The 11,617-nt window shown below is 27.6% G+C and overlaps 1 protein-coding gene and 1 non-coding gene across 2 annotated transcripts; one reads left to right on the top strand and one right to left on the bottom strand.

The window, feature by feature from the left end:
- Window positions 1-1,114: 1,114 nt before the first annotated feature.
- Window positions 1,115-4,080, bottom strand: LOC108489671 (trihelix transcription factor ASIL2). Its single transcript, XM_017794355.2, has 2 exons — window positions 2,931-4,080; window positions 1,115-1,754 (listed from the first exon to the last, which is right to left on the bottom strand). Exons 1-2 carry the CDS (start codon window positions 3,666-3,668, stop codon window positions 1,347-1,349), a joined length of 1,146 nt encoding a protein of 381 aa, XP_017649844.1. The 5' UTR covers window positions 3,669-4,080; the 3' UTR covers window positions 1,115-1,346.
- A 5,405-nt stretch (window positions 4,081-9,485) lies between these two features.
- On the top strand, window positions 9,486-9,559 carry TRNAN-GUU (transfer RNA asparagine (anticodon GUU)). Its single transcript has one exon. It is a non-coding gene; the product is annotated as a tRNA-Asn (tRNA).
- The last annotated feature ends 2,058 nt before the right edge of the window (window positions 9,560-11,617 follow it).

The following is an 11,617-nucleotide window of genomic DNA, read 5'->3' as shown; positions in this document are numbered from 1 at the left end:
TAATTTAACTAACACATTTAAACATGATTAAAAATGTCCGATTTTAATTTATTAAAAATAACACAACCAAATTATTGAGCTGATTTAATTAAGTTTAACTAGACTCAATTAATTTATTCCAACAACTAATAAAATGCTTAAATTAAAATAAACTAGAAAAATGAGCAAACGAGCTCATTGAGCTAAAATCGGGCTGAATTGAGCTCGTTGAAATTTAAGATCAGGCTTCATTTTGAACTTGGGCCCCTCGAACTTAGGCCATGCTTGATATTGTCGAATTGTGTCGAACCCGTTGAAATTTAAGATCAGGCTTCATTTTGAACTTGGGCCCCTCGAACTTAGGCCATGCTTGATATTGTCGAATTGTGTCGAACCATGATACGTCGGGATTCGTATCAGATAGCCAGACTGCGAGAGCAAAGGAAAAGAAACAAAGAAAGAACTGAGAGAAGGGGTTGGCATCTTTGAAATTGGTCGAGCATCTTTGACACGTCATCTACCTGCGGTTGATTGATGGTCAACTCACAGAAAAATTGTAATGTTGAGGGTGTCAGTCCAAAAAAAAAAAAAGATTAAGAGTTCAAACCCAAAAACACATAAACATTAAGGGTATTTTTTACAATTATGTCTATTTAAAAACTAGAATTTATTTCGCACACAGAAAAGAACTTTGCAAAGCCGCACGTTGAGTCGTGAATATTAACTCCAACAATAAATTAAGAAAAAATATCATAAAAGTACCATTTATTTTTTAGATTATTATGTAAAAAATATGCCACTCCGTTAATTAATCTAGCTTTGTGAAGTTTAGAAGCATAGGTACTTTGGCAAGTTTGATTGGTTGGATTGGTTGAATTAAAAATTTATAGAGATGTTGTTTTGGTAAAAGACTTTAAATTGGTTGAGTTGCGAATCAATATAGACCAATTGAATCGATTAAAAAATAGTTAAATTAATTTTTAATATTTTTAATGAATTATTTAATTAAACTATTCGAATTAATCGAACTAATTAAATTAATGATCTAGTCGATTTAACCACCAATTCAATTATGAAAACTTTGCGTAAAAGTTAAAAAGGATAAATTTTCATTTCCTTTCACAGAAGCTAGGAATTACCAAACTTCCCCCACCCAAATTATCATTAGCTAATTAATTAGTCTCATAGTTGTAAGAAAAAGGGGTCATTACGCAACATGAAAGTAATCTTCACACTGCATTGTACCGGTTACATAATTTAGATCAACAACCCACTACCCTATTATTACAAGTTAAAATACCTTCCCACATTGTTTCATTGTCAATACCCTAAACCTACACATACATACACATTCGCGCATATGTATGTCAACTTCTTCCTATCCTCAACGAAGGATCGATCCCTTTATTACTTGATCCAGCCAAGAGCTTAGCAATTTCCAATTGTGTATTGGCTATGATCTCTGTTCTTTTAAGCTCCATTTCCCCCCTTTTAGTCTCAGCTTCAATCCTCATTTTCTCTATTTCCCTTAGTGTTTCCATCCTTGATTCTTCTGATTTTAATACTACTTCAGCTAGTATTCGGATACTCTCCCCTATTTCTCTATACTCATCCTTTTTCCTCCTTTTCTTCTTCTTATTCTCCATTGTTTTCATCTTCAATTTCTTCGATCTTAGCTTTTCCTTGTCACTGTAAAGACCCGGTGTACTACTATCTGTCTCTATGGCTACCTTGTCCGATAAATGGTCCGATACTTTCGTTCCGGCTCCGTCATCCTGTCATCACAAACAGAACATGTACATATGAATCCGGGTGAATTTAGGAGGCACCCCAAAAATAAAAAATTGTCAATTCAATCCCCTTATAAATAATAAAATTACAAATTGATATATAAGAATATTGCAATTTACCTTTAAAAAATATTCCATTTTTAATCCCTACCATGGTAAACAACCTTAAATGAATTGTTAAGTCTAGCATATTGAGGGTAAGGATGGGCACAGCATACAAAAAAAGTAAACTACCAACAGCTATGATGGGTCTCATCAACACCACTTGCATTAGTGAGTGAATTGAATGTTTGGGGTGCGAAATTAATTATGAGAGTTAATGATGAAGTTTGAATGGTATGTAGAAAGAATAATTTTGGAAGTGGAATATGGACATTTAACTTTCTAATTTTGACTACCATTTACTTTTCTACAAATATGATTGGTTTGTGGTGTAAAAAGGAATATAATATCAACCTCCTTTGCAGTCTTACTTTATAATAAAAATTAAAAGTATGATAAAAGAGATAATTTTATTTATTTATTTATTTATTAATTAAATTTTTTAAAATAGATATACTTTTATATTTGTGTAATTAATTTAGAGTTTACTCGTGTGTCGTCGACTCCATTAATGAGATTATGGACACCGTGGTTAAAATAAATTAGGTGGAATTTTTTTATTTTTAAAATATAAAACAAATTACAATGATTTTTAAAAAATTGAATAGACTTTTATAATATTAATTTTAAAATCTTAAGGTGTTCTTTTAGTTGGTTTTGTCAAATTTTAATAGAGTCAGTATCAGTGGAGTGTCGTCAAACTTACGCTATGATAGTATAAATATATAAAAGAGGAAGAAGTTATTTTGGTCGTAACTAATTAAAATTTTGAAATTTAAATGTTTTATTCTGTTTTTAATTTAAAATAGGATAGATATAATATAATTTAATTTCTCTGATATTTTTATTTTTATTTAAATTCTAGTAAAAGAAATAATAGTATCGACCTAATAAATACACTTTTTTTTATATAAAAAAGTAGCTTCATGAATTTATTCAAAAGTTAATACTAACATGTAAATTATTTTTGAATTTTCCGCACATAATCTGTCCAGCTAAAACTTAAAATCTTGAATTCGAGTGTATATATACATACTTGCACACATAATTCTTACTGACCTTGGGTATCTTTTCAAAACCATTGGAACCGTGTGAATTCTGTGCAGTTCCCAGACCCTGAGGAGCCAAAGCAGGCGGCGGAGCAGCTATTGGTAGTGGCGGTGGTGGTTGTTGTTGTTGTTGTTGTTGTTGCAGCACCACCAGCGTGGACGCTTCTGGTAACGTCAAGGGAAGGTTAGTAAAAAGAGGGCCAGGTGGTTGTGGTTGAACCATTGCTGTCAGATGCAGCTGCTGCGGTGGCGGAGGCAGCGGCTGTGATGGTGGAGGCAGCGGCTGTGATGGTGGAGGAGACGGTGCAGCAGCAGCAGCGGCAGCGGCAGCGTTACCACGTAATAAAAGATCAAGCCGTGGATATAAAGGCCAAGACGATCCCTCCGCCGTGGCCGATTCCGACCGATACCGTTTTTTCATGGACTCGATCTTGTTCTTACACTGCGTTTGAGTCTTGGGCGACTTGGTACAATTGGCTCGAGCCGAAACATAACGTGCAACGTCTTCCCAATCATGGCCTTTAAGCTTGGCTCTGTTTCTAAGCACCCATTTGTTTTCATAGGCCTCGAGTAAGCTCGAAACAGCCCCTTCACTCCATTCATCGCGTTTCAGCCTATCATTACTCCCGCCTCCACCGCCAGTGACAGTGGAGCTTCCAGGGTGTTTCTTAGGGGAACAGTCTTCTTTGTTGGTGTTATTATTAGAGAGGAGAGATGGGTTTTCTTGGTTATTAGTTTCTTTGTCCATCTCTCCCCATACTAAACCATAAACACAAAACTTTTACACTGGTTTTTTAGTAGTCAACATGAATTAAACACCAAGAAAGGAAGAGAACCACTAGCATTAGAAGAAGGGGGGAAGAGAATAGGCCAAGAAACAAAAAGAAATAAAGGGAAAAGGCTTATAGGGTTAGAGTTAGTGGGCAACTACAAAAGATGGTAGCTTTGTCAAATGGAGTTAATGATAGTAACCTCTTAACTTTCTCTCTTCTTTCACTTTAATTTACATAAATGGATGCAATTTATGTATTAATTTTATCTAAATTTTGTATTAATTATTGTTATAATTAATTATAAAAATATGTAAATACTGATATAAAAATTTGGGTAACCCAAATTTTATTTGAAATGGACATGAATAAAAAAAAAAGTTGAACACCTTCCTAATTAATTGATCTAATTATAACATTAAGGTTGCAATCACTAATAAATTTGATGAGTAGATAAATTGAAGGAGAGGTGGTATCTTATTTGAGGGCAGGTAGGTTTTATTGCTGTAGTTGTGTTATTTTGGCTGTTAGCGTTGGAATGAAGCCAATGAAGGAAATCCAATGGGGGTAGTGGTGATAGTGGTGGTGGTGGAAGTGGTGGTGGTGGCCGGTGGTGGTGGGTCATTCACGTGGGTCTGTCACCCACTCTCCCATATATCCCATCACCCTCCAAATTTTAACTATCATTCTTTTTTCTCAACCGTTCACTGCCCCCAGTGTGCTTTGGTGACTTTGGAAAATTTGGCTTTCATTCCTATCCCTTTTCACTTTTCAGCCTTCCTTTTGAGCTTTGCCTTTTGCCTTTATTAATTTTTTTTTTTTTTTGCAAAACTTTTGGTGGTTTCATTTGCTATTCAAGTAATAGTTCAAATTTGATGCATGGGTAATATTATTTAATTAAAATATTTATTTTTAATGATTATATGATATGATCTGATTCATTAAAATGTATATATCAAATATATGCAATAGAGTATGGTATAAGATTAAGGTAAGAGATAGTGACATCTTTTTTTGACAATTTCTTTTGGGGGTGAAATATTCTTCAATTGGGCATATTTGGTACTTTATTGGATTCCCAATTAGAGTATGCCACATCAAGTTGCTTCAATTGCATTCCTTCTTGGTCAAATTATTAGTAAAACTCCTTACCTTTCCTTTCCATCCCTATATTCTCATATTCAGATCATATAATCCAAGTTTAGGGTTTAATTAGATCATCTATTTCCGAATAACGTTGTTCATGAATTAAGCTATGATCTGAAAGTTTTTCAAGTTATCTAAATCCTAATTTGTTGTTTATATTAAAATTTATATATTTTACTATTAGATTTAAATATATTTTTTTATTATTAAATAGTAATTTAGAACAATCCAAGTGGCTTCAATTTAAAACAACCTTATTTACAACTCGAATGGAACACGTCAAGCTATCCAACCTTTAACGGGTCTATTCAGAGACTACAATTTTGCTAGCATAAAGGATTTTGTTATGAAAATATTTTCAATTTTTATCTTTCAAAATTGAAAAAACACCATTAAATTTTTTTTTAATAATGAAATTATGTTTAGTAATTATTTTCTACAATAAATAAATGAGAAACATATATTATATTTAGATTTAAAACCCTTCTTTTCATTTTTTCACTTTTATAATTTTTTTAGTGAAAACATGTTTTTAAGTTTCACTCATTTTCATTTTTCAAAAATCATTTCTTTTTAATTTTCTATCAAACATGTTTTGTCAATGTTTTTCATTTACTAATAAAATGGAAATAAAAATGATTTTTAATTCTTGAAATCAAACCAAATCTTAATTTTTTAACTCTAAAGATTTAAGATTTTAATTTGAAATTTTAAATTTTCCTCGATTTTGAACGAATGATACTTGTGGAATTTTTCAGTAATGACCTTTTTAATGAGATTTAAACTCACACCAATTAGATAGTAAAATAAGTTATATTATTTAAGGTCACTTTAGTCTTTTTACAATATCAAAAACTAATAAAATCAAAAATAAAAATATACATTTAGTAAGATTTGAATCCTCACCAATTGGATTAGTAAAATATTATATTTACCCTCAACTAAATCTTTATTTTAATATGTACAATTTATTATCTCCATCATTTGTTTCTATACTTCTATTAAACTTCTAATTTAGTTGGTGTCACGAATCAACCAAGTATTTTCGAGTAGTTTAGTTTTTTTCTTTTAATAAAACCAATAAAAACACAAATATGCATGCATTATTATGATTAATTAGTTTCAAACCATACATTTCATTAATTATTTATTATATGTTATTTTTAAACACACATATGTGGTATCCACACGCATATGCGTGTGATAGGATAATATATATCCCTCCACTTACACCAATGTGAAACTAACATGGTTTTACTCACTTTTATAATTTTTTCTATAATTAATATTTTAACAATACAACTGTTATATTTTATGTTTTATTCATGTAGGTCGTGCATGTCAGGTTTGATGTAAAGTAGAAATTTACAACAATTTGTTTTATGTAAAAAACTTTCATCCGTTCAACATATATTAATATATACAATATTTTAGATCGATATGAAAGAAATATCATATTCATTCAATAATTTACATGTATGACAAATACAATTATATTAATAAATTTAACAACTTGATTGTTAAAATATTAATTGTATAAAAAGTATAGTAAATATATATATATATATATAAATAAGATCCCATAAGAGAAAAGTATAATAAGGGTTAAAGTATTTGAGAGGTCCTTATATTATAGAGAATGAATTAAATTAGCCTATCTATTATTAAATAGATCAATTTAGCCACTATACCATTAAAAAGAATTAAATAAGTCCAAATTAAAACAAATTTAATATTTATTGTATAAAAATATCTTGAATTTTTTTTTCAATTACAGTTTAATTCTAAATAAAATATTCTATTTACATAACTATAAAACTTTAAAAATATTTACTCATTAAACATTAAATAAATTTTTAATAGTAAATATAAAATCTATTCAATTTGGACTTATTTAATTTTTAATAATATAATGATTAAATTATAATAGTAAATGTAAATTTGCATTAAAAGGTCTAGTCTTAAAATCAACTAAGCATTGGTTTAAATCGCAAGAGTAAAGTCTTATGACTTTTAGTATCTAGGTTGGTATTTTATCGGTATAAACTATGTGTAGGAGAATTAATTTGAATTAAATTAATTATTCAATTAAATATTTATAGTAATTAATTCTAATAATTAATAATATAATTATAAATTGTAAAAGTCAAAAACTTTTTGTCAGTATAATTTTCAAGAGAGTCTAATGAAAATTGCTTATTTTATTAATGTTATTTTCACTATATATTATATAGGCAGTCAAGTGATTGGTCCCAACATTGACTTGAAAACACAGCTTCATGACGCAGTTCATCATAATTGTTCATATGCATAAACAATTTTATATATACTAAATTTTGTCATATTTTTATTGTCAATAAAAAATACTTTAGGTTAAAAATATTTGTTAAAAATTATTCAGTAATAAAATAAATGAAATAGTAACAATTTTGTATTTTAATACTATTAAACAAGTGTTTGATCTTTAAATTTATAATTTGTAATTATTAATTATATATAAAAGTATGAAAAAAATAAAATGTAATCATAAAAATATTAATTATATATAATTTAAAAGAAGAATATTTATGTAATTTCATAATTGAATTAGTAACTCAATTAAAGGTGACACTAACTCAATAAAGTACCTAAATGTAAGTATTAACTTTTAAAATTTATTCAATAATAATGTATATAGCTAGTGTGGTAACAAATTTGAATTTTTAATGCTATTAAACACATGTTAAATTTTTGATTTAGTAATTTTAATTCTTCTATTTAAAAATAATACAAAAGCAAAAAAGACTGAAATATCATGATAATAATATTAATTATAATTTAAAAGAAGAGGTATTTATGTAATTTTATAATCGAGTTCTTGACACAGTTAAGGGTGACACTAACTCAAGAAAATACTTATATATCTATTAAAATCCAATTACATACTTATGCGTCGAAACCATGTATTTAGAACATAAAAATGTATTTTAAAATAACATATAACAAATAATGAAACATATGTTTTGAAACTAATTAATAATAATACATAAAATATGCATAATATTAAAAATAATTTAAATAAAATAAAATTTAAACACATAAATATTTATTCGATTTTATCTATTCAAACTTTTAAAAATTTTAATGTAAAGATAATAATAATTTCTTATGTTTAAGTAATCTAAATTGAAAATAATATTTCCTTAACTAGAAATTTGAATAGTTTAAAAATTAGAATAAAATGTAATTCAAGTTAAATATGAAGTGTAATTCAATATTATTAGACTTTTCTTTTAATTTTATTATTTAATTTCAATATAATACTATAAACAATAGTTTAAATCACAATTAATGTATAATTCAACATTAATTAAAAATATAATTTAATATTTATTGAATTTTATCTATTCAAGTTTAGTTTTAATGTAATAATAAAAACATTTTCCAGGAAGAAATAATATAAAATAATAAAAGATATTTGAATAATTTAAATTAAAATGAAATGTAATTCAAGATGAATATAAAAGTATAATTCAACATTGTGATTTTAATCTATTAATAGTTATCAAATTAAATATTAAATTTAAATTTAAATTTAAAGTAAAAACATTAGTTTTAATTTTTGAAATTCACTTAAAAAATTAATTTTAACATCTTATATTTAAAAATATTCTTAATTCAGAATAAAAATTTCAATTTAAAGGTAAAATAAAATTGAATCAAGTACAATCAAATTTCATAATTCATGTTCAAAATTGATTTTATTTAATTGAGATGAGGTTGTCATAATAATTTTTAAAATTTTATAGTAATTTGTGAAATAATTATTGAAATTAAATCATTTAATTATATTATTAAAAAATAATATTTTGTAAATCATAGATAAATAAAAATAATTAAAATTAAATTATATGTTACCAAACTAAAATTCAACTTCCTAAAAGAATTAAAATGAAATCTAATAAACATATTTAAATGTTCTCAATATTGATCTTCTTCTTCAATCTATCCTCCTTGTCATCATCCTCTTTCTTGATGTTTTCTTCAATTTATCATCCTCGTCGCCATCATCAATTAAAATTGGTTCTTGAATTTTAGCACAACATCATGAATCATCAAAGCTTGAATTTTAGTTCCATGATAATTAAAAATTAAAATAGTAAAAAGTGAATAAAAATAAAATATAAATATCACAAAACAACTTTATGTTAGATTAAATTGATTTTCCATCACATTCTAGTGCCTTAGTAATGTTAACAAGGGAACCTAATAAGTAATCTGAAAAATGATTTTGTTTTCTTAGCTTGTTTTAAATTACACTTGAAAGTGTTATAATATTTATAAAGCTTAATTTACTTTTAATTAGCATATAACTGTAACACTAATTAAATGACAATTAATTTAAAATGATAATTGTAAATTAAATATTAAGATAAAATTAATATATAAAATAATTTATTAATATAATATAAAAAATTCAAAAAACATTGGTAGCAAACATATACTAATTATTGCAATAATATTGTTTACTGTATATACAACTACTATTGTTATTAAATAATTTAAAATTATATGGTCTTTAACCGGCGTTGTTGAATTAAAGTGCTTGGACAGAATTATAAAAGAAGAAGAGCGAAAAAATAAATTGCGCATGAAAAATCCAGTAACCTGCTGGAATAGCTCAGTTGGTTAGAGCGTGTGGCTGTTAACCACAAGGTCGGAGGTTCAAGCCCTCCTTCTAGCGTTTCTTACATTTTATGGTTTAATTTGAAACCCAACTCGACCCAATATCAAAACTGACCCAACCCAATACTAAAGGAAAACATTAACAATATTTTACCAATAAAATACATACATCGAAATTAACGAAATTTAACAAATCTATTATTTTTCCAAAATTAGTAACATAATCAATTGCCACCCATGCTACCGTGAATCATCTGTTCTTATTTTAATATTTTATATTTTAAAAAATTACAAATTTATTTTAAAAGTTATTTTTTGATTTAAAAATAATCTATATTTCTCTTTGCCATCAAACCTTTCCACTTTTTGAGTTATTGTCAAGAAAAAAAAAATTAATTAGCACCCAATTATGGGTAAGTCTTTTTTTTTTTAGAATTAAAGTTCTTTAGACAACTAATAGTTTGTTTTTAACCCAATCCAAGTTTGTTAACTAAAACAAATAAGCAAGATGGTAAATGTGTGCTCTCTTTAATTGCCTCACCCCAACAATTAAAGTTTTCTCAATTTATGCACGCTTTTATAGAAACTCACTAAAAAGAAATCAAACAAATCCTTTGATACTTGAAAAACACTATAACTTATGGCCCATGAATCAATTGCCAATTTTAAAACATTCTTAGCATATATGCAGATGCGAATTGGGGTAGGGACCCAACAGATTGTGTTTTCACCATTGGATATATTCTCTTCTTTGGGCACACTCCTATTAGTTGATCGTCGAAAAAATAACCAACTATAGCCAGATCCTCTATTGGAGTTTAATATAGGGTTGTGGCTACCACTACTACAAAAACACTTTGGGTGTTTTATCTTTTGCAAGAACTTCAAGTCTTTTTTTTTCGTACTCCTCAATTCTTTTTGATAATCTTGGGGCCACATATTGTTGTCAACGTCTTATTATGCATAGAAATATGAAACACCTCACAATAGATCTTCACTTTATCCAAGATCACATTGACTGGAAAACTTTCAATGTAAATCAACCTTACCCAAACTTGCTTTTGTTCATCAACTTTCCAAGTTAGGTGTTGTTCTACAACCCCAAACTTGAAGGGGCATATTAATGATAGAGCTTGACCAAGCCTTCCATTTTTTTTTATCTCTTTTAAAATTTGAATTTATTTTTTTAATTTTTTTATCTTTTGTTGTTATTTGAATTATTAATCTTATCTTTAGTTAGTTTTTACTTGCATGAATAGAGCCTATTATCAATGAATTTTTTATTCTTTTCTCTCATCCTTTACAAAACCTTATAATTCCAAGTATTCGTAAGTAATTATGAATGAAAATGAGGTTAAAAAAGATTTTAAAATATCATGAGGCTCAATTATGTAACATGCAGCCCAAGTATCAATGTATAGGTTGTGAGTATCAATACATTGGCTATATTTTAAAAAAATAAGATTTGATGGTTTGAAGTATTGATACTCCAAGGGCTTGTATTGATACTCGAGCACACGTATAGGTGCTAGGGGAGCCATGTATTGATGCTTGACATCGAGTATCGATACTCGGGGTTAGGTACTGGTACTTGCCTCCCCTTCTTTTAAGTGCTTCGTTAATAACTTTGATAGTATCAATACTTTGAGTCTATGTATTAATACCCAACCTAAGAGGTATTAATTCCTAGGCTTGCAGTTCCAATACCTATGTCCGAAAATGCAATTTTCAATTGTTAACACATTCCAACACCTTTAGTTACCTATGCCAAACGTATATAACATGCTATAACACTTAAACCATCAAATTTAACACATTAAAACAAGCCAAAAGAACTTTTACAAAATACCAAGAAATAATATTTATGCAAAATGACTTTTTAAGTAAAATTTGAATCAAAATAGCTCAAACTGTAATGAACCAGTTTTGGGAAGTGTCAAAAATGCGGTTTCGAAATATCATTTCTGTAAACCCAATTCGTTGCTGCCTTGGCGTAATCCTGGTATCATCCCTTCTGGCCGACTCTCTTACCAAATTACCTGAAGCATAAACATAACACTTATAAGTAAAATGATAAAATGATAAAATTGAGATTTTTTCAACGATTTTAGAAAAT

This window comes from Gossypium arboreum, chromosome 10 (genome assembly GCF_025698485.1).
Source record: "Gossypium arboreum isolate Shixiya-1 chromosome 10, ASM2569848v2, whole genome shotgun sequence".
NCBI classification, from domain to species: domain Eukaryota; kingdom Viridiplantae; phylum Streptophyta; class Magnoliopsida; order Malvales; family Malvaceae; genus Gossypium; species Gossypium arboreum.
Note: the sequence above shows the minus strand (reverse complement) of the source record. Positions and strands in the feature narration are given on the sequence as shown.

What these genes read in the sequence shown, in the direction of transcription:
- LOC108489671 (XM_017794355.2), bottom strand. Translation starts at nt 3,668, where the DNA reads ATGGACAAAGAAACTAATAACCAAGAAAACCCATCTCTCCTCTCTAAT. An exon ending in GTTTTGAAAAGATACCCAAG is followed by an intron (nt 1,755 to 2,930) that starts GTCAGTAAGAAT and finishes TTGTGATGACAG; the next exon opens with GATGACGGAGCCGGAACGAA.